General features: G+C 51.0%; 2 protein-coding genes across 3 annotated transcripts in view; one reads left to right on the top strand and one right to left on the bottom strand.

The window, feature by feature from the left end:
• Nucleotides 1-43: 43 nt before the first annotated feature.
• Nucleotides 44-8982, top strand: TUBB6 (tubulin beta 6 class V). Its single transcript, XM_021096031.2, has 5 exons — nucleotides 44-139; nucleotides 425-533; nucleotides 2014-2124; nucleotides 5623-7421; nucleotides 8086-8982. Exons 1-4 carry the CDS (start codon nucleotides 83-85, stop codon nucleotides 6684-6686), a joined length of 1341 nt encoding a protein of 446 aa, XP_020951690.1. The 5' UTR covers nucleotides 44-82; the 3' UTR covers nucleotides 6687-7421; nucleotides 8086-8982.
• The window catches only part of AFG3L2 (AFG3 like matrix AAA peptidase subunit 2), a 31050-nt gene continuing 16997 nt past the window's right edge, over nucleotides 8794-22846 (bottom strand). Inside the window, exons 9-17 of one of the 2 annotated variants that reach the window (XM_084964078.1) lie at nucleotides 22454-22591; nucleotides 20286-20439; nucleotides 19254-19361; nucleotides 19034-19159; nucleotides 18304-18414; nucleotides 16914-17029; nucleotides 15451-15651; nucleotides 12784-12978; nucleotides 8794-9880 (exon numbers count right to left, since the gene is read on the bottom strand). In XM_084964078.1, coding sequence (XP_084820204.1) covers nucleotides 9860-9880; nucleotides 12784-12978; nucleotides 15451-15651; nucleotides 16914-17029; nucleotides 18304-18414; nucleotides 19034-19159; nucleotides 19254-19361; nucleotides 20286-20439; nucleotides 22454-22591 — 1170 coding nt within the window. In that variant the 3' untranslated portion in view covers nucleotides 8794-9859. The remainder of the gene's footprint in view (nucleotides 9881-12783; nucleotides 12979-15450; nucleotides 15652-16913; nucleotides 17030-18303; nucleotides 18415-19033; nucleotides 19160-19253; nucleotides 19362-20285; nucleotides 20440-22453; nucleotides 22592-22846) is intronic. The other variant, XM_021096024.2, reaches the window with a different exon arrangement.

Here is a 22846-nt window from a genome sequence, read left to right as displayed (position 1 = left end):
GGCGGCCGGCGCTGGGTGGAGAACTCGGAGCCGCGGAGCCCCCAGTCGCGGCGCCGTCGGAGCAGCGAGCGTCGAGCGCGCCATGAGGGAGATCGTGCACATCCAGGCGGGCCAGTGCGGGAATCAGATCGGCACCAAGGTGGGCGCGGGCCGGGCTGGGCTTTCTTGAGGGTGGGCGGCCCGCGTCCCTACCCCCTCGGGCCAGGGCTGCGCAGGAGGACCGGCGCGGAGGAAGGGGCGTCACCGCGGGACCCCAGCTGCATGCACTCCCTGAGCTCCGGCGCAGGGAGCAGCCGCCCGAGTTACAAACGCGCCTGGAATTCGCCTGTGGCTCCCCGCGCCCCGCCTGCTGGGCCGGCCCTGGGGGAGCTGCGGGCGCCGGGTCCCGGGCTGAGTGTCTGTCTCCCGCCCCGCCTTTTGCTAGTTTTGGGAAGTGATCAGCGATGAACATGGCATCGACCCGGCCGGCGGCTACGTGGGTGACTCCGCGCTCCAACTGGAGAGAATCAACGTCTACTACAATGAGTCATCGTGTGAGTGGCGCGGCGCGACCCCACCCTTCCCCCGCCCCGACCCCCGCCATCACCCTGGGTCCCCGGCCATCTCCCTGGACCCCGGCAACACCCTCCCTCCCCCCGGCCATCCCCTCTGGGAACCTCGGCCACACCCCACTCCTCCCCACCCAGGGTCCGGCCATCCCCTCCCCGCTCCCATCCGGGTGCGCCTGGCGCGAGGGCGGTTTGCTGTGGAAAAGTCCTCCGGATGGCCCAGGGCGCCCATGGCTCAGGGTGCCAGCTCCTCCCTCGCTGCCCTGGGGCGGGAAATCCGCGTCGGTTAATTTCAAATAGCCTCTTCAAATAGTTCTCTCCCGGGGATCTGAGCTCCTCAAAACCGGAACCGTTAGTGCTGGGAAATCAACCTAGTGATTAGTCACTACTAGACCAGGTCCTGCTTTTTTTCCTCCCAGTTTGAAGTTTATTTCTTAATAGAGATTTTTGGCTAAAAATGTGAATCCCTCAAATGATTTTTCTGGCCCTTTGCAGACCTCCAATAAGACTACATCCCCTGAAAACTGTGACTACACACAGTTCTGGGTCACTGTCGGGTAGTTTAGTAAAAATTCCAGGCTGTGGTTTATCTAAGTTTGAGAATAATGTCCCCTGGTGCTGCGTAGCCACAAATATATTGTGGTTATGTGTTTATTTCTGTTACAATGTTTCTTATAAAAGTGAGACACGCCTTTCCCAAAGCAACAAAAAAATTAAGACGTTGAAAGAACATCCAGAAAGTGACAGGGCCAGCAGCCCCAGAGATAATGACTTTTTTTGTGCTGCTTGTCCACATAAGAGCTGGGAAGAGCAGGATGCATAAATCACTGGGCTTTGCTCATTAAACAGCTATGACAGAAGATCTGGAACAGCAGGATGTGGACAGTGAGGTTCCCGGATGGCAATGAGAAAAGGCCAGTGTACAGGCTCTTGCCTGGTGGGCTCTTTTCTTCCGTCTGGGTGTGTGCATAGCAGGACAGGAGTTGCAGAGCAGTGCCCATTGCAATCGTACTGACCTCATCATTTCTTGCTGGGTTGGCATGAGCACATGCTTACAGATGAAAGTGCCACACGACCACACATGTCCAAAAATGAGAGAGTCTCCCGGGAAAAAGCCCGTGGATGCATCTGGGACAGGTGCTCAGACTTGCATGTGTGTGAGTGAGAGGTGCAGCGCCGCAGCTTTCTGCAACAGGTAAGGTTTATTTTCATGGCACTAGAAAAGGAGAACTTCCCACAGGAGAGAACTGGAAAGTCAGGCGGCAGGAAGTGGGGAGACTTCACTTCCCATCCTGCACTTTCCTGGGCTGGCTCCCTCCCTGGACAGGCCAGGCTCCCTTCCCCCAGGGCTAAGAAGGCCTGCTTCACACATACCAGGCAGCTCTGCTGGTGGGACTTGCTTTGGGAAGAACACTGCCCCAGGAATCAGGGAGTGACCCTCGTGGGGGGCTCTGTTTTCTTCCAGCTCAGAAATACGTGCCCAGGGCAGCCCTGGTGGACTTGGAGCCGGGCACCATGGACAGTGTGCGGTCCGGGCCTTTTGGGCAGCTCTTCCGGCCGGACAACTTCATCTTCGGTAGGTTCTGTCTTTCCTGCTTTCTTCTTCTTTCTTATTTTTTAAACATCAAACTAATCTGTGTGCAAGATTAAAAGCATCCCGTGGTGTAGAAAAGCCTAGGATAGAAATCAGCAGACCCCAACCTCATCACAGGTGGCATCTTTAAGGAAAGCAACCTCCTTGGGAAAAGTGTGCTTTGATTCTCTAAATGAAATGCTTATTAGTGAGAGTTCTTTTTTTCTTTTTTTATTTCAACGACTGCCCCATGGCATTTGGAGTTCAGAGGCCAGGGAGCAGATCTGAGCTGCAGTTGTGACCTGTGCTGCAGCTGTGGCAACGCCAGATCCTTAACCCACTGTGCCAGGCCAGGGGTCCCATTGTGCCACAGCGAGAACTCTGACACTATTTTTAACTATTAGCTAATTTTAAGAAAATAACACATTTTGCCAAGAGAATGGAGAAAACCCAGAATGTCTGAACATACTTTGGTATGCTGTTGTTTTTAAGTCATTCTCCAGTTAATAAAAGAGCATGAGGTGCTTGTGAATGATGGTGGTTCATCGCATTGGCTTCAGAGTTGGTGAATTAAAATAAACCAGTGCCACTCCATTTTCAGATATAGTTTGAAGTGGTTTTTAAAAAAACACTGACGTGAAGTAACCACAATTTTAAAAGTGAAAGTTCTCTGAATTTGAGTTTTAAACATGAACATACTCAAAAAACAAAATAAAACACACCCAGATTGCTGATTGCATAGCAGTCACGCCTATTACAGGGAGAGAGTTTTTTTGTGGGACAAAACATAGCACCAGGAGGATGAACCCCACCCCTCTCTGTGCAGCTATGAGTTTCTCTTCCAGATTCAGGGCTGGAAGGGAGCCAGGGCACACATGGCCCTGAGACATATCTCACACCCAGTATGAGCTGGAGGTGAACCAGGGGGCAAGCTCAGAGGTCCTGGGGATCCCTTGCAGCCTCATTTCCTACAATCTGGAGCCACTGGTTAATGTCCCAACCTCTCATTGTGGAAGATGTTCAACTCCTGACCTCCAAATATTTAACTGGGAACATCTATTGCTATGAGACGCTGGCAAAATATTTTCAGAAGCCTTCAGCTTCCTCCTTTTGTCAAGAGCTGAGAAAATGTCATGGCTGATTGTGCTGTAAACATGGAGGAGGTCAGGTGAACAGTACAAGCTGGATGGAGGGGAGGAGATCAAGGCCAGATCCGCACCTGGAGCAGAGGGGCTCCGCTGACCGTGGCTGCATGTCCCCTGCGGTCCACGCTGCTCAGTGAGGTCATTCCTGTGCTCTGTGCAGGTGTAGAGGTGTGTGAGCCCTGAGCTCTACTGCCTGCTGGCCTGGTGGGGATGGTAGGGAGAGGAGGGGTGTGGCAGGATAGTGACAGTTTCCAGACTCACGAGAGAGAGAGAGAGAGAGAGAGAGAGAGAGAGAGAGAGAGAGAGAGAGAGAGAGAGAGAGAGAGAGAGAGAGAGAGAGAGAGAGAGAGAGAGAGAGAGAGAGAGAGAGAGCGCGAGCCAGAGAGAGAGAGCCAGAGAGAGCGGCCAGCTGCCTGGGGAGGGAGGGGGAGTCTTGATGAGAACTCACCTCCTGGACAAGGAAACGCCCCTGAGGGTCACAGGCCTTGTAGGACTCCAGGCTGCCCTCAGCAGAACAGTCCTGAGTCTGCCGCTTGGCACCCCTTTGCGTCGATGCCCCTCTTGGACTTCTCGGCCCTCTGTTCTTGGCTGTTTCAGTCCTTCCTTTCCCTTCACTGTACAGACTGTGCCTTGGGCAGCACCTGTCAACCTGTCATTTTGCACGCTGTGGGTGGAGCTGCTGGGTCCGTGGTACCAACTTTGATGAGGTCGCCGATTTGCCTGTCCTGGATGCTGTGCCCCCAGTCACTCCAATGTGGAGGGGCCTTGCCCCAGACCTTGGCCTGTGTGGTCTTAGCAAGCTTCTTGAGCTCTCTCAGGTCATGGGGAGGAGGGGTGGAGTCTCCTTGTTTAGGGTGCATTTCCCTTCTGGGGAGCATGCCTCGCTATTTGCGTTGTTTGCAGTCCCCTCCCTGGACCAGTTTTCTGTCCTTCCTAAAAGCTGCTGTTCATACTGATGTTCAGGAATCCTTTAGATGCCTCAGAAGTGATTCCCTTGGTATAAGAAGCACTAACAGTCAATGCATCTTTTTTTTTGTCTTTTTTGCTATTTCTTGGGCCACTCCCACGGCATATGGAGGTTCCCAGGCTAGGGGTCGAATCGGAGCTGTAGCCACCAGCCTATGCCAGAGCCACAGCAACACGGGATCCGAGCCGCGTCTGCAACCTACAACAACGCTGGATCCTTAACCCGCTGAGCAAGGCCAGGGACCGAACCCGCAGCCTCATGGTTCCTAGTCGGATTCGTTTTTTGTTTTTTTTTTTTTGTCTTTTTGCTATTTCTTTGGGCCGCTCCCGCAACATATGGAGGTTCCCAGGCTAGGGGTCGAATCGGAGCTGTAGTCACCGGCCTACGCCAGAGCCACAGCAACGCAGGATCCAAGCCGCGTCTGCAACCTACACCACAGCTCACGGCAACGCCGGATCGTTAACCCACTGAGCAAGGGCAGGGACCGAACCCGCAACCTCAAGGTTCCTAGTTGGATTCGTTAACCACTGCACCACGACGGGAACTCCCAGTCAGTGCATCTTAAACTTACTGAAGAATCACACAATTTCCGTTGTTCTTGTTTTACAGACTTGAACTTGAACGTGACACCACAGGGTTTAGCATTGATAAATACTATGCAAGGTCTAGAGACATTGTGCCTCCCACCCCCCCAAACTACAGAATCACTGGCCCCACTCCCAGGCACCCACAGCCTTCTGCCTGATGTGGAGCTAGGAGGGTCTCAAGGGGTAGCCCTGGCTGTGTTGCTGCTCCCAGCTCAGTTTCCCACATCAGTGTGTGACATCACGTGAAGCTGGTCTGGGGGTGGGGGTGGGGGGGGTGAATTGTTGCCACCAGTTTGGTGTTAAGTGGGGAGAAGTCTACTCAGTGTGGTGCCAGCAGTGCCTTGCCCCACAGGATAGACTGGCCCTGGTGCCTCTGTGCCTCTTATTTTCTGTGTCCTCCTGACCAGCCAAGTCCCTGCCATTGTCAGCTTCAGCAGTGGGGCCACAGTGGTCTCTTTTGTTCCACATGTAGGGAGTTTGCCAAGGAAGCTGATGGATTTATTTTTTAGTTTTTTTTTTTTTTTTTTTTTTTTTGGTAACACATTCTTTGTTTCAAAACCAGATTTGATATACACACGTAATACACCTATGTATTGAAGACATATAAGAGCATTAAATAGCCCTCCTTGCTTGCTAAACAGCTTACCACTTGGCTGTACATTATGTTGCCTCGTGAGCGTGCAGCACTGTATCATCTAAACGCTTCCTGATACATCTTTTCCGTCACTGTTTTAAACATGCGGAGTGTGGCTCCACCCTGCAGCCCTGTTTGAATTGCGTCCACTCTCTTGCTTTATCCCAGGACAGACTGGTGCTGGCAACAACTGGGCCAAGGGCCACTACACGGAGGGTGCGGAGCTGATGGACTCAGTCCTGGATGTGGTGCGGAAGGAGAGCGAGCACTGCGACTGCCTGCAGGGCTTCCAGCTCACCCACTCGCTGGGCGGTGGCACAGGCTCCGGGATGGGCACCTTGCTCATCAGCAAGATCCGAGAGGAGTTCCCTGATCGCATCATGAACACCTTCAGCGTCATGCCGTCACCCAAGGTGTCAGACACGGTGGTCGAGCCCTACAACGCCACGCTGTCCGTGCACCAGCTGGTGGAGAACACGGATGAGACCTACTGCATCGACAACGAGGCCCTGTATGACATCTGCTTCCGCACCCTGAAGCTGACCACGCCTACCTACGGGGACCTCAACCACCTGGTGTCGGCCACCATGAGTGGGGTCACCACCTCCCTGCGCTTTCCAGGCCAGCTCAACGCTGACCTGCGCAAGCTGGCTGTGAACATGGTCCCCTTCCCACGCCTGCACTTCTTCATGCCCGGCTTCGCGCCGCTAACCGCCCGGGGCAGCCAGCAGTACCGCGCCCTGACAGTGCCAGAGCTCACCCAGCAGATGTTCGATGCCAAGAACATGATGGCCGCCTGCGACCCTCGCCACGGCCGCTACCTGACCGTGGCCACTGTCTTCAGGGGCCCCATGTCCATGAAGGAGGTGGACGAGCAGATGCTGGCCATCCAGAACAAGAACAGCAGCTACTTCGTGGAGTGGATCCCCAACAATGTGAAGGTGGCCGTGTGCGACATCCCGCCATGTGGCCTGAAGATGGCTGCCACCTTCATCGGCAACAGCACAGCCATCCAGGAGCTGTTCAAGCGCATCTCAGAGCAGTTCTCGGCCATGTTTCGGCGCAAGGCCTTCCTGCACTGGTTCACGGGCGAGGGCATGGACGAGATGGAGTTCACCGAGGCTGAGAGCAACATGAACGACCTGGTGTCCGAGTACCAGCAGTACCAGGACGCCACGGCTGACGAGGGCGAGGAAGCTTTTGAGGACGACGAGGAGGAGGTCAATGAGTAGAGGCGCGTCCCTGCCTCAGACGCCACGGCTCAGATGTCCTTCAACGTGGGTGTGTCTGGACCTCCCAGCCGCCCAGTGGGGCCCTGTCTGAGTGTGTGGGGACAGGCCCTGCACAGAGACAGCGAGACTGTCCTGTTAGTCATCTGAGATGGGGGATGTCAGAAGAGCAGGGAACTGGCACTCCCACCAGGTTCGAGAGGACTGGAGGGAACTAACGGGCTGAAGGGCTAAATACATCAGCCGCATCTCTGTACGTCTCCCACATGTCTGTGAAGCAGGGTTAGAAATAGCATGTTTTCATCCCATGATGATGCCTGAGGCTGGAGGTCCTGCCTCCTAGCTGATGGCAGCACTGACCCTGGAAATGACCTATCACAATAAAACCCTAACTGCTCCCTAGTCTCTTCCAGTCCCTGCTTACCCCACAATCCTTCCCCACCCCCCCACAGCTCATTCCACTCAGGGAGGGGCTTCTCTTCAACTGGAGGTGCTCAGGCTGGCCTGAGAGTCTTTAACGGCAGGCCAGATCGCTCCTCCGGGAAAGGAGTGTACCCACAAATAAAAGCCCACGTCCCCATTTGTGACCAGCACTTACACTCCTGTGAAGTCTTTCATCTCCTGCATCTGGCCTGGGGCTAGTGCGCTCGGCCTTCCCAAACACCTTTGCAAACAGCTGGGCTGAGGGTCAGCTGCAGTTTGCAGGAGGAGCCACAGAATACAACCTTCAGGATTCTGGCCAAAGCTGGAGGACACACAAGTTCCAGGTGGGTGGGGGGCCAGGCTGGGCCAGCTCTAGGAGCAGCCTGCTTCCTTGGGTGTTGGAGGGGAGGGGCTCTTTCCTGAGTAACAGATCCCACTTCCTGGTGTCTGTAATGAGCTATACTCCCTAAGGGGCCAGATCACCTCCAAGGGGTGATATGCAGACATGGTTGGTCACCGAGGTTCTGTTGGGCTGCTTCCTCCCTGGAAGGCATCACCATCACCCCCTAAGCTGGACACTCGCTAGGTCTGCTGGGCCTTGGAGGGGACAGGTGCCCTGAGTGCCTGCTGAAGGCCAGGCCCTAGTCAGGCCCCAACATGCTCATATACACACACTGGCTACTGACCATGGAGGGCCTTATGCAGTGCAGGAGAGATGTGGGCCACATCTGACCAGTGGTCAGCGTAGCCCCAAGTCGGACCCAACCTGTGCTGCCACCACCCAGGAGCCCAGGCAGGACAGCACATGCGGCCCCTCCTCATCTGTGGGCTTCACACAGCAGCTGCCCTCAGCATGCTGGGAGGGAGGCAGGTACAGGGCTCCTGGGCTCCTGTCATGCCACTAGTAGGGTCCAAACAGCTGCTTCTGTGACCTGGCCAGGGGAGTCTGGAAGAGTGGTCCCAGGATAGAAGGGCCCAGCCTGGCCCCCTGACATGCCATCAGCCCAGTGCTCCTCCAGGGATGCCACCCTGTTCTGTGCTTAAGTCTGACAAGTCAATGCCCACAGCATCCTTATCTGCACCAAAGACACACAAGCAAGTTGGAATAACACTAAAGGAGGCCACTAAAAAGGTATTAAAAATGCAAGAACATTTGGGGTCTCAAGTCAAGGTAACGGCATCTGAGAACTTAATTCATCTGCCTCGCGCCACCTTTTGCCGAGTCCTGACCTGGGTTTGCACCACTGTAGATTTTTCTGGAACCACAGCACAACATAATCTAGATATTACAGCAAGCTTCTGATTCCCACCTGGCCTGGGCCTCACAAAGATCGGGGGTGTGGGCCCCCAGCTTAGTGGCCGTGTCTTTCTCTGTAATCCAGGGATGGTGTGGAGAGCCCACCGGATCCGCTATGGCTACACAGCCACCTGAGACCCACACGTGACCGACTGGCCAAGTGAGGACACACACTGATGCCACTGCCCCCAGAGTCACCAACTCATGTGGTGCCAACACACTTCACATCTGGAGTTCACCCCTCGGGACAAATCCTGAAGCTACTAGGCCTCTTGTGGGAGCTGAAGAGAATACACAAGCCTGAGCCTTGAAGGACTCCTCTCGAAAAAGCAGTATTTAAATCCTTTCCATTATGCTTTCCGAAAGTATCTCAAGCATTATCAGTGATCCTTTGTGTCTTTAGAAGGAAAAAGTGCAGTGATGACACTTTATTTTTGACATAAAGAAGCCGTATTTACATAATACATTCATAGTTTTAAATATGTTACAGCTCTCTATAGAAACCATTCCATCACAAAATAGCAACATGTGGCCTGGATTCAATCTTAAAAAATATTAAATCAAATGAAAATACTCTTATCAGGACTCCAATTTAATTTCACAGCTGTCGCAGAGGGAAGCTCTGAAGGGCAGTGGGAGTGAAGAGGGGGTGGCGGGAGAACACCCCCCTTCCACGCTGGCAGCTCCAGAGTCCATGCCCCACGCGCTGCATCACGCCAGGGAGGAGGAGCAGCAGGGGCGTAGGACCTGTGCTCCCCACCCCAGGGCTGGCTGAGGCCCTCCTCTCTGCTGTCCTCTGGGCCGGCAGCTGGCTGAGAGGGACTCGTAGAGCACGCCTCGGAGAAGCCAGAGCTGGGATCCTGTGATCCACGAGCTACGAGGGGCTGGCCCCCTGGACCTGGCTGGCGACCTTCTCGCCCGCGGGTTCCTCCCCGCTGCCCTCCCGCTCCCTGTTCCAGTCCTTCAGGCCCTCTGGGAGTGATGTGTCCTCATCCAGGCTGCCCGTGCCTTCCACAAACTCTTCGTATGTAGATTTTTCTGCAAATGGTCTGGGGCCCAAAAGTTCAACCATGTTATTCTTGTCTAATACTTCTTTTTCTAATAACAGCAGAGCAACCTGGAAGGTGAACAGCTGTGGTTAAACAGTTACCCAGCAACGTCTCTCAAAGCTCATAACGTTTTTATTCACCCCCTTCCAACAAAGGATCTAAGCACCGAAGGGAGATATTCATGGTCACATAATTTTAAAACAAGACGTGCAAAAGAACTGGAAAAACCTGAGACCCCAGGAGGGCACGTGTCCATGCAGGAGCGATTGCGCTGTGGTGAAGAGCAGGAGGCTGTCCCCCAGATACTGCGGAGCGACGTCCTTGAGGAGGACACCGCCACACCTGCCTTCTCAGGAGGGGAAGAGCTCTGCGTGCTCATCCAACATCAGGAAATTCTTGGAGGACACTCAAGGAAGTGACATGAGTGGCTGGGGATGGACGGGGGGTAAAGGACGAAAACAGGGTGAGCAGGAAATCCTCAAGGGTGGTGGAAAAAAATAAAGAGCAATGAGGTACACAGAGAATGAGCAGGAGGTTAACGGAAATACACATCTCCAAGTTTCGGTCTCTGGCTGAAGCACAAATCTGACACGACACGCTGCCACGGAAAAGGACACTAATGCTCCTGCAGCACGACCTCCACAGGTGGCAGGTGTGTAACAAGTGTGGACGTGAGTGACGTGTCCATGCAGGTCAAACTGTAAATGGGTCTCACAGAGTAGCTTGGTGCCTCAAGTAAACCAGGTAACACCCTACTTAGAAATTCGACCTGTCTGCAATTTACATTAAAGGCTATGTTTTTTAAGGTACCACATAATAAAACAATTTTCCTCTACCTTTTCAATTTTTAAAAACGTTGTTAGGGATTACTTCAAATGTGACTCCCAAAATACAGAGAGAGAATGGACAACTAAGCCCCATGGAACCACTATCAATCATCCTCAGCCTAGAGCCATTTTTGTTCCATCTCTTCCCTGAATTACTTAAGAAAATCCCAGATGTCATATTTTATCCATGTATGTTTTTATCTCCATCTCTAAGAGACAGAGACTCATAACCAGAATATACTAGACCATCCTGATTTTTTTTTTTTTTTGTCTATTTGCCATTTCTTGGGCCACTCCCGCGGCATATGGAGGTTCCCAGGCTAGGGGTTGAATCGGAGCTGTAGCCACTGGCCTACACCAGAGCCACAGCAATGTGGGATCTGAGCCACATCTGCAACCTACACCACAGCTCACGGCAACGCCGGATCCTTAACCCACTGAGCAAGGCCAGGGATCCAACCCGCAACCTCCTGGTTCCTAGTCAGATTCGCTAACCACTGAGCCATGACGGGAACTCCTGGTTTTTAATATATTGTTTGTGACTCTAAGAGCTGAAGAAATAAAGGCCTTTTAAAGTCTCAATCTGCCTGTTGGCATAGTGTAAGTAACCACTTAAGTTGCAATGATACATTTTATTTAACCCAATATACCAAAAACATTTCAACATGTAATGACATAAACAATTATTGAGCTATTTTACATTCTTCTTTTTGTACTAAGTCTTCAAACCCCTGAGTGCTTACAGCCATCTCAGTCCAGCACAGGTAATGCCTGGGTCAACATGCTGGTCCTGCTTATGGTTCCAGCTGCATGACCTTCAGCACAGTTATTCCACTCTGTGTGTTAGTTTCTGCATCTGTAACGTGGGGACACTGCAGCGACCCGTGAGGCTGCGGGTTTCAGAGAAGCTAATACATCTCAGGCAGCTCCAACAGCTGGTCACTAATGCTCCTGCAGTGCCTCCGCAGGTGGCAGGTGTGTAACTGAGGCCCCAGTGGGAGGCTCCCCACTTCAGCTTCACTGTCCTCTGAGGGACACAAGGTGCGTTGGAACTTGGCAGCGTCTCAAGATCCTCACAATACTAAACCAACTTTGCTCCTGCAAACATCTCCGTCTCACCATCAGCAGGGCTCTGACATTTGTGGGGGAACCACCGGGTGACATGCTGTGGGGAGGGGGCATGTCCTCCCAGAGCAGCTGGACCCCCTCGAGCTCCCTTCTTTCATCACCAGACTCTATCCTGCCGCGACCTCCTCCTGAGCTCCATCTGCAAATGCCTCCTGGTCAGGACTGCCCCATCCTGGCTTGTGTCTGGGTCTCCCGCCCTGGGAGCCCTCCTCCTGCTCATTCTCCCCATTTCGTCACCAAGCCAGGTCTTAGGTCTGCCTCTGCCTACTGCTGCTGCCACCACAGCATCGTCTCAGGAACATCAAAATGCCTACGGCTGCCTCTGTGCTGACCTCTGCCTGGTCTTCCTGCCCCACTTGCCACTCGCCTTTAAACAGTTCCACTCCAGTCTCAGGGGTGTTGGGGGGATGGCGGCAGGATCACCGTGAAGGCAGCTCTGGCTCTGGAGTGTTTCTCAGTTTCCCGTGTAGTTGGGATGAGGTGGCACTGTCTGCCCTGCCCTCCACACGCCAGGTTCCAGCCAGTGAGCCCTCCTTTCCTTGCCCTGTCCACTGCCACCTGAGGGTCTCTCAGGGCGCGTGGCCCACCTTCTGTGCCAGCCTCCCTGACCACCGTCTCCTCCTTGGAGCCCGGCCGCAGGCTGCCCTCACCCCTGCACTCTGACAGGCACCCGGGCTCCTGGGACTGCCCAGCACAGTGCACTTCTTGGAAGAGGGGCTGAGCGAACCACATTATCTCAGAACAGCTTTTATCTGTAGCGGTCCTTATAAAAAACTCTTCAATTGCCCTTTTCTCATGAGTGTGTGGAATGTTTAAAAAACAAGAAATTCCATTTTTGGCTGCATGCAATCTGAAAATACTTAAGAGTTTACTCGATGCAAGAAATCGACCAAATTAGAAAGGATCCCTCCCTTTTGTAGGTGCTCTGAAATGAGGCACAACAATGAAAAATATGAAGACTACTTCCTCCCAGAAGGTAGATCTCATGTGTCAGCTCTTACTTCTCTAGTTTAGTAATTCTTTATTTGCAGGTGAAGAGCAGGGTAAATCCTAACCAGGCCACTGTGCCCTGCATTTGGGGACACTTGTGGGGGCCGGGGGCGGGGGGAGTTTGCAGCTTCGGCCATGCATCTGGGTTTATGAACCGACTTCATTAATCCTGTACCCGGGGAGCCAGGAGCTGGGCCATGCCCACCTGTGTGCCCACCGCATCCCCATGCCTCAGAGGCAGAGCCAACACCACATCAGGATGAAGGGAGAGACCCAGGATGAGCAGATACCAGCGACAAGGTGTCTATAAACCAACCAGTCAGCCCAGCACTTTCAACTTTTTTTGCAAAACTACGTAGAGAAAAATTCATACAACTGGCACCTACCTTTTCCACGTCAGCTTTCTTCTCTGTGAGCAGAGCAACTGTCCTTTTATAAGCATCGTTGATAAGTATCCGCACCTCGTCATCAATCAATCTGGCGGTGGCTTCGCTGTAAGGCTTCTCTAACACCATGTCCCCCTGGCGTGGGAGGTCAAAGGAGATTTGCCCGACCTTTTCGTTCATGCCAAACTGAACAATCTAGAAAAGAAGAGTGACTAGTGGCAGGCATCCATTTCTGCTCACAGGCTCACATTTTTATAAAACAGTAATAAGTCTTGACAATGACATTAAATCCACACTTTACTGCGACACTACTCTTTACCCTGCAAAAAACCACATGGCGGCCTTGAGTCAGCAAAGCAGACAAGGGTGTTCTGTAGACAGAAGCAGCAAGGACAAGACCAGAAACCCACGGACATCCATAGCAAAATCAGGTGACAAACAGGCAGGGACAAACCCCAGCAGTGATGAGCCCCGTGTGGGCTAGCCTGCGCACCAGGAAGCTGGGACAGCGCCTGCATGTTCCCTGAGTCCATGGAGCCTGGGCCATGCTTGGGAGGCTGCCGGTCTGGATCTGGTGAGACCCCAGTGCTAAGCACACAAAGCCCGACAGTAAGAAGGAACTTCTGACACTAAAATCCAAACTGACTAGAAAAAAGAGAAGGCACAGACGAAAAGGGGGAGCAGGAACAGCTCAGAAAGTAGGAACCCACGTTTGTTAAAAGTTTATGAAAACAACAGAAAAGGAAATTCTAAAACCATAAAACTAGAAAAACTGTCTTAATCCACCTCCTTCCTAAAGATGAAGAAAAAAAAGCATCATATAAAAATGAGCAACAGAAAAATCCCTTTTAAAGCTGTTATGAGAAAAAAGCAAGGAGCAGAACGTCTCCATAGATAAGGAAAGTGAGATGGAAAGACATTCCACACAACGGATGAAAACTGTAACCCACAACTTCAGAAAAGGCTAACTGGGAGTTCTCCTGTGGCATGGTGGGTCAAGGATCCGGCGTTGCCACTGCAGCAGCTCTGGTCACTGCTGTGGTGCAGGTTCAATCCCTGGCTTGGGAACTGCCACATGCTGTGGGTGTGGCCAAAAAAAAAAAAAAAAAAAAGTCAGCTGAAATCAGGAAAGCGAAGAAAAACATGAAAGAATTTTAAAAAAGTCATAAAAAGAATAAGAAGAAGAAAAACTTAGATGAGGTGCTAGAACACAGGAAAAAGTTAGATAGGAAAGAAAAAACTACAATGATTTCTAAAATGGAGAATAAACACAAAAGCTAACAACCCCCACAAATAACACCCTAATAAAAAGTAAAGATAAAGAGGGACAGGAGAACGTAACAGACCCAGAAGAGGTGACATATGAATAAGAGGAGTTTCCAAAGAAAGTCACGGATACCCAGGACAGCAAAACAGCATTGTTTGGGGTGTGGGCAGCAGGGCTAAACCTGCAGAAAGCAGAGGGCCCGTCCCAGAAGGCCCGGCAAGGCCAGGCTCTGGGAGAGTCCACGTGAGACCCACAGGTCTGTAGCTGAACGTGAGCTCTACAGACATGCTGTATCCACTCTGAGTGATAAACATTAAATACTGCACTACCAGAAAGGCAGTAGATTCTCTTAGGAAAGAATCTCCTAATTTTGATTGTTTTATTTCTTTTCTTTTTTTGCCTTTTCTAGGTCCGCTCCCACGGCATATGGAGGTTCCCAGGCTAGGGGTCAAATCAGAGCTGCAGCCACCGGCCTACGCCAGAGACACAGCAACACGGGATCCAATTAGTGTCTTCGATCTACACCACAGCTCACGGCAATGCCGGATCGTTAACCCACTGAGCAAGGCCAGGGACCGAACCCGCAACCTCATGATTCCTAGTCAGATTCGTTAACCACTGCGCCACGACGGGAACTCCTGGATTGTTTTAAAATGGATTTCTCTTAATAAGTAATCCTTGCACTGGCTATTGTGAATAATGCTGCTATGAACATGTGGGTGCGTGTATCCTTCTGAACTACAGTTTTGTCTGGATATATGCCCGGAAGTGGGATTGCTGGATCATGTGGAAGCAATGTGAATGTCCAACAACAGATGAATGGCTTAAGACGATGTGGTACATATACACAATGGAATATTACTCAGCCAAAAAGAGAAGGAAATAATTTCCAGCAACACTGATGCAACTAGAAATTATCATACTAAGTGAAGTAAGTTAGAAAGACAAATACTATATGATATCACTTACATGTGGAATCTAAAATATGGCATAAATGAACCTATCCACAAAACAGAAACAGACTCACAGACATAGAGAACAGATCTGTGATCGCTGTGGGGGGAGGGATTGGGGGAGGGATGGAGTGGAGGTTGGGGTTATCAAATGCAAACTACCACAGAGGGAGAGGATAAACAAGGTCCTCCTATACAGCAATACCCTGTGATAAACCATAATGAAAAAAGAACATGAAAAACACATATATATACATATGTATAATGTATACAGCAGAAATTACCATAACATTATAAATGAACTATACTTCAATTAAAAGAAAAAAGAAAAAAGGCAATCTGTGCCTGAAAAGCCTAAATCTGTCAAACGCGGCATGAGCCCTCCATGAATGCCCCCCCTCCCATGAGAATGCAAGAAAATGCGGTGCAAAGCCCTGTCCAGTCTACCTGGGCATATGCGCTCTGAGTCACTTTCCGCAAGTCATCCTGGGCACCGGTTGTAATTCTCCCAAAGAAGATTTCCTCGGCCACACGGCCACCCAGGGTCATGCACATCCTGTCCAGCAGCTGCTCTTTGGTGTATAGATACTGCTCCTTGGGGAGGTACTGGGCGTAGCCCAGGCCCTTGCCCCGTGGGATGATGGAGACCTGGTGGTGGGAACAGAATGCTGAGGTTTGCTTGGCTGGATAGGCTCTCAAGGGAGGGACTGTCTGGGGGTGTCTTCTCTTCTGATAACCCCACCTTAGAGTCTAGAAAGTATTTCCTGTCTCTATAAAATAACTGAAAGCCCTCAGTCTGAACAACAGGACCCTCTTGCCTCGACCACTGGCCCTGGCCCTGCCAGTGTCCAGGAGACAGGGCAGGCCGACCAAGGTGCCAGCGGCCTGAGTTTTTAGGCCTGTTTTTGCAACTGAGTAAATTCCTTTAATTAAAAAAGGGATGCCCTTTTTTTAATTATTGAGGGATGCCCCCATATAAAGAGTATAGTTTAATGAGTTCTGGCAAACGGTCTCCTAGTGCAAGAAGATACAAAACATCTTCTCCCCAAAGTTCCCTCCCGCCCCGTAGGCCCATCCCCTATGGATCAACTGCAGTTTCCAGAACTGCATGTAACTGGTCTAATACAGTACATGCTTTACGGCATCTACTCTCTGTCACTGTTTCTGAGATGCAGGCCTGCTCACTTGTGTTCACTGCTGCGGGGCCATCCATGGCGTAAGCGCACCGTCACTTACCCTGGAGGGCTTCAGGGTTTTGAATAAAAAAGTAAACATCTTTAAGGTACATCTTTTTATTTCTCTTACGAACCTTACTCACTGGTTCTAGTGGCGTCTCCGAAGATTACTTCGGATGTTTTATGTTCATTGTGATGTTACTCTCTCTGTGGTTCCCAGCTGTCCCCCACCCCCGTATCTACCACTTCCTGTTGCTTGTGCTACATTGGTTTGGGCAATGCCCTCAGCTGGAAAAGTAGGTCACTTAACAACCTCATTGGCCACAGCCCTGTCCCTCAGGAACAGGACTCTGCCTTACTCTGCCTTTGCAGGCCTGAGCCTGTGCAGAGTCTAGTGCTGGCCAGGGTCTGGGCTACGTCCACTCACGCTTGGGTCTTGTCCTCGGTCACTCCCTTGCTGCCAGGGTTCCTATTAAATTTCTAATCGTCTTTGAACCCTGGGCTTTGGGATGAGGTCCACGTTTCCCAGCATGGTGGCCATGGAGCCAGGGAAACCGCTCAGGCAAGAGGGTACCAGACGCCCAGTCCTGACCCACTGCAGCTACTGCTTTTCCAGAGTAAGGAACCCGCCAGCTCCTGGACCATCTCCTTGCAAACCTTCTAGCTCATCTGTGTGACCCCTTCATCCTTCCCCCACCAGATGTCCTCAGCACGATTCAGCACCAACTTCCTGACCTTCAGGAGCGGGTCTGCGTGCTCCAGATACCAGCCAGCAACTGCGTGGCCTGCCTCGTGGTACGCCACTGTCTTCTTCTCCTCGGGCTGCAGGACCTGAGTTTTCTTTTCTAGGCCTGACAAGACAGTAACAGAAAACAAGACTCACTGCTTTAGTGACATTGACATCAAGAAGGCCACCTGATACCACATGTCGCCTCCTCTCACACATGACTCGGGGACCCAGATGCCTAAGACAAGCAGATCCCCAACTGGGGTCAGACCAAAGCAGAGCATCAACTTTAAAATCCACCCAGCACCACCAGTGCACCCACCACCCCACCCGAGGCACACTTTCCCCAGCCCCCACTCTAGAGCCAGACAACTCTTTTTGGGAAATAAACAGAAATGCAATGTAAAATTCAGCACTCAGATCCATTCGACACATAGAGGGCACAGAACAAAAAGACATCCGACCAACTTCAGCCACATGCCTCGGGGAGCGCCATGTGGACACCCCAGGCCCGGCTCACTGTTCCTGTCGCCATCGGGGTTGGGGGGCCCCCAGCAAGGCTCACATCTGTACCTCACGTCAATGACCACAAGGCTCTCGGCCTCCAGGTGCTTCCCTCTTCTTCAAAGATGCATTTTCCTCAACTATCACCAATTAATCACCACCTTACTCAGTGGCTCAGGGAAAAGTAGAGTTCCTTCAAAACTGGCCACAAAACAAGATTTTACAAGCCCTCAAGCTTAACTAACATTCGAGCCTTTCTAAAATCTAGACTCAATTTTTTCTCAACTCTGTCTTACTTCCCAAAGAAACTTGAGTCTCACCAGTTTCCTGTCTGCCTCCCCCCAAGCACAGGCTGTGACCCTGCCACCTCCGAACCAGCTTCTCTGTTCCTGCCACTTTCATGCTGTAGCCCCTCTTTCTATGGAACCCAACTTAAATCCAGATCTTCTGGGGAGCCTGCCTCACTGCAGGGCTTTCCCCTCCTTTGAAAGCCCGAGTTCTCGAATAACCAGTTACCTAACAATATTCAATTATAAGGAAAATGAAAACGGGTCCTATATCGCCTACTGTGCTTAAGGGGTGGGTGTTTCCTGGTCAAACAGTCATTACAGCTGTTTATCTATCACCTACATCTAGCTCAGAGCACAGTTCACTCATGCAAGGACATTTTTGGAAACAGGAAGACTGGTATAATTCAGGGAAGAATGGCTCCCTGCTCAATGCCTGTGTGACTGAGGTGGCGGAGGGAAGGCGGCTGCCTTGGGTCCACCTGACCTCGCAGCTCTGATCTCCAAGCAGCCCTGGCGCAAGTGGGCGAAGGCCTAGGCAGACACGCTCCCTGGCCTCAAATCCACGCCACCAGGCCTCTGACTTGTGTTATACCAGCTGCCTTACCTCCAATCACTCGCTCAATCGCTTGTTCAAAGTGTTTCTGATTGATGGAATCTGAAAGGTGTCTGGCGGCAATCAGAGCAGCTTCATTGCAAACATTGGCAACATCAGCCCCTGCAAAGGAATGCACACAACAGCTCAGCCTCCACGTATGCCAAGCTCACTGGTCGCACATGACGCATGAGGGAACCTATAGCTAACCTCGCAGCCCCAGCAGCTGGATGGGGCTGTATGGAAACAATTCATTCTGGGCTGCTGCAGCAGCAGACAGGCTGCCATTTGCCTTTACGGATGAGACGATGACAGCAAACTAGGACTGCACTTTAAATGCCCATCAGTTAACCGAGCTCCTCCATCTCTGTTGGGAACGTGAGTTAGGTGGATATTAGGAGATACGCTAGGTATACCAAAAAACACAGGTATTAACCTGGTGCCTTGAGTTGAACCAGAGAGGTCAGACCTGTGAAGGTTACCAAAAGCGTTCTATCTAGATCCTTAAGTCCCTAGCATTTAACTTTTCAGAGCAAGTGTATGGTGACACAAATAAGCTCTAACACTATGTATGTGCTCGACAACCACATGAAAAGTCAGGTTCTGTGCCGGGCATGCAATTGCCTCAGATGCCTGGGACGGGGGGGTCCCCTCCTATTTCAGGTGGAGTTTGGAGGGAGGAGGGCAGGGATGAGGAAGGAAGGATCCTGTCCTGCAACGGACAGTGGGCTGCCTCATTCACCTGAGAACCCTGGCGTCAAGGACGCAAGCTTTCTTGCCAGCTTCTCTTTTTCCAGGGTACTGTCCAGTTTCAGCGGTCGGAGGTGCACTTTGAAGATAGAGGCTCTTCCTTTTATGTCCGGTGGTCCTTGAGAAATGATTTTTAAAGAAAAAAGATGACAGTGGAACCGTGAGTCCCCGTCTCAGGAGAACCGGACTGAACCCGGGGGAAACCACCTCACCAATGAAGATCTGTCTGTCGAAGCGTCCGGGCCTCAAGAGCGCAGGGTCCAGGATATCCGGCCGATTGGTGCCCGCCAAAATGACCACGTTCGTCGTTGTGTTAAAGCCTCAAAAGACAACAACACAGGCGCTGTCGTCACTAAGCGCCGCGAGGCGGAAGGCAACAGTGTGCCTGTCGAGCATGGTGGGCGCTACAGACACACCACTTTCCTGATTTATTAGCTAGAGATTTTTAAATCATAAACATAAATGACTTTTCTTATCATTTATCTTGTCTTTAATAAGGCACATACAAAACTTAAAGTTCTAAGAATCAATTACTAAAAAAATGACCAAAGGTTAATTTATTTCACCAGAAATATAGATTACGTTGTCAACTTTAAAGTTTCAAAAAAAACCAGTAAGGTTAAATCTGCAGAGGACGTGTCTAAACTCCTGGGCCAGAGGGCCACTCACTGGACACCACCAGCTCAGCCTGCGTGACCGGCCACTTCTCGAACAGCAACGCCGAGTCTAGCTCCGCTGTGCCGGGGTCCAGTAGCCAAGGAGTTCCCACCTTCTTGGTTCCAGGCCCACGCCCAGTTCAGCATTCGGTGTGTGCCCCTTTCTGAGCCCAGAAGTGGTTTTCCTCATAAGACGCTGGCTGCTGCAGGGAGACTGCTACCCACCCTCCTAGTAGAGTGTCCGAAATCTGCCAAGTTCGTACCTGCTAATGCAAGGCTTTTCCTTGCTCTTCAGAATCATAAATGGCTTTAGACTAAGACTGTCATTCGATAGTGAAGCATTTCACCAATTTTTCTCTCATTCAGCACCAGATACAATACCATCTTGACACCAGTATTAAGTCAGGCAGGCTGCCAGGCAGGAAACTTTGCTGCAATTGGTACTGGTATAGGAACTTTTACAAAGAGCTGCTTGTTTTAGGGAGTGCTTTTTTTGTTCTCTGTATGTACCAGCATAGGGTTCTATTTTAGATACACAAAGAACAGTCAGAAAGCGTAGTTTAAAACACAGAAGACTTGATCACTCACCGTCCATTTCCACAAGCAATTGATTGAGTGTGTTCTCCTGTTCGCTCTGCCCCCCAAAATTGCCCCTTCCTCTCTTCCTTCCCACAGCATCTATTTCGTCAATGAAGAGGATGCAGGGGGCATTCTTCCGAGCAAGGGCAAATAAGTCTCGGACCTGGACGAAAAACATGAGCACAGGAGTCACCCAACATGTGAGCATCACCAGGCTCCTAATGAAAGGTGGACACCAAGCTTCCTGTCCCACAGGAAGACTGACTTGTGTTTCACAATGCACTATGATTTTTTTTTTGGGGGGGGGGCCTCACCCGCAGCATATGGAAGTTCCCAGGCAAGGGACTGAATGTGAGCCATGGCTACAATGATGCTGGATCCTTAAACCCACTGCTCTGGGCCTGGGATCAAACCTGCCCCTTTGCAGTGACCTGAGCCGCAGCAGGATCTTTAACCTATTCCACCACAGTGGGAACTCCTATACAGTGTAAAATTTAAAAGTTACAAGCAGCAAAGAAGTCAGCTGGCAAATGAAGAACTTGGTGGGAAACTGATGTAAGGTGAGCAAATGTTCTTTCTAAAACTGCATCAATTACTGTCATGTAATAAGCATGAGCACCAACAAACTGACACTACAGGACATGTGTCAAGTTTACATTCAGTTTACAGGCTCAAGCCACCCTGGTCCCTGTCACGCCCAGCCAGTCCAGAATAGCAGATGAGTACCCACAGATCCAGGAGTGCCTATGGACAGCAAAGGTGCCCACTCAAGCCCAGACTCTGTCCCATTGAGCACGGACCCCTGGGCCACTACTGCAGGTGGGCTGAAGAGGGAACAGTCCCCTCGCCTCACCTGTCACCTGCCCCTCCTGAGAGACAACCCACAAGCCTTGTATCCCTTTTCACTCCACTCACCAGAGCCCAACTCCCTAGGCACCCTCTCCAGGCCTGTTTCCACACTGCTCTGAACATGTACCCCAATGTCACTCCTGTCCCTCTGGGCGTCCCCTCTGAGCTCCAGATCTGCCCTGAACAACTTCTTCACTTCCTTGCAGGACCTGACGCTGGGCTGTCCCTGCAACACCCTCTGCGGAAAGGTGGTTATCTCTCCCTCCAGGCCAGCTGCAGCTGGGGTCCCCTCAGCCCCCGTCACTCCTGCCAAAATGAGAGCTCTCAACAGCCAGCTCGAGCAGCCCGCAAACGTCCTCACACTTCTCACCGCCTCCACCCCCCAACACCTTCTTCCGGATCTCCAGCCCCCTCGCCTGCCCACATGAGACGTGGGGTCTGGCCCCACAAACACCCAGCTGTTCTCTTTTTCCCAGGGCCCCTGTGCCTTACAGAGCTGGGTCTGCCCACTCCTCCCTCCACAGCTCATCTGAGACACCATCACCACGGAGAAAGAGAAACTGCTGCCAAGGACAAGACCACCTCTGGTGTTGACTGTAAGCTGTGTCCTATGTTTGGAAGCCCCCGGGACAGCAATGCGGATTTCTACAGCGCTCAGTCAGTGCTTTAGACACCAGAAGATAGAGGAGTGGAAGTGGGAGTACTTCTTTAAATATGAATCTACAGTCACACCACTGATTTTTTCATTTCTTACGAAGCACAGCAATCACGACAGTGTGGTCCTAACATCAGGATAGGCTTCCGAGTCCACAAATAAACCCGCTTATCCTTCTGTGGTCAAGGGGCCAAACCGTTCAGTGGGGAAAGAAGGGTCTTTTCAACAAATGGTGCTGGAAAAACTGAACACACAGGTAAAAAAGTGGAGATGAACCCTTACCTCTCACTATACTAACTGCAATGGATCACAGACCGAAATCTAAGAGGTAAAACTCGAAAACTCATAGAAGAAAAGACAGGAGTAAACAGTTATAACCTCAGATTTGGCAATAAATTCTTCAACATGACACTAAAAGCATAAGCAATGACAACAAAAAAAAACCATACTGGACTTCATCACAATTTAAAACTTTTGTGCTGCACTAAAATGAAAGACCCACAGAACGGCAGAAAATATTTGCAAATCGTGTATCTGATCAGGAGTTGGTATTGGAACCACATAAAAGACACTTACAACTCAACAACAAAAGACAACCCAGTGAAGAGACTGCACCCTGGCCTAGGGGACACTGAGGAAATGGAACTGCACCTTCAGAAGAGGACAGACTTACTCGAGCAGGGCCCACGCCCACAAACATCTCCAAGAACTCAGAGCCACTGACGGTGATGAAAGGGACATTGGCTTCTCCAGCAGTGGCCTTGGCCAGCAGTGTTTTCCCAGTGCCTGGAGGACCAGTGAGGATGGCACCCTTCAGATTTAAAAAAGAGAAAGTATTTTTAACTAGGATTTCAGAAAAATTGCATTTCCATAAATAATTCCAATCACTATAAAATTTTAGTGATATATACTAAATATTTCTTAAACATGTGATGTGATGGTAGAACACTTTTATGCTAGTAAGAAGAGTAAGGAAGAGATTATTAGAGACTATTTTGTTTTTAAAAAATTGTTAAGAATGTGCATTTTTTTTTTTTTTTTTTAGGGCTGCACCTATGACATATGG

The sequence above is a fragment of the Sus scrofa genome, chromosome 6 (assembly GCF_054392235.1).
Source record: "Sus scrofa isolate SSC_HxYL_T2T_F1_AM1 chromosome 6, Sscrofa_HxYL_maternal_Yorkshire_Landrace_v2.0, whole genome shotgun sequence".
NCBI lineage: Eukaryota > Metazoa > Chordata > Mammalia > Artiodactyla > Suidae > Sus > Sus scrofa.
This window is presented reverse-complemented; position numbering and strand designations above follow the sequence as displayed.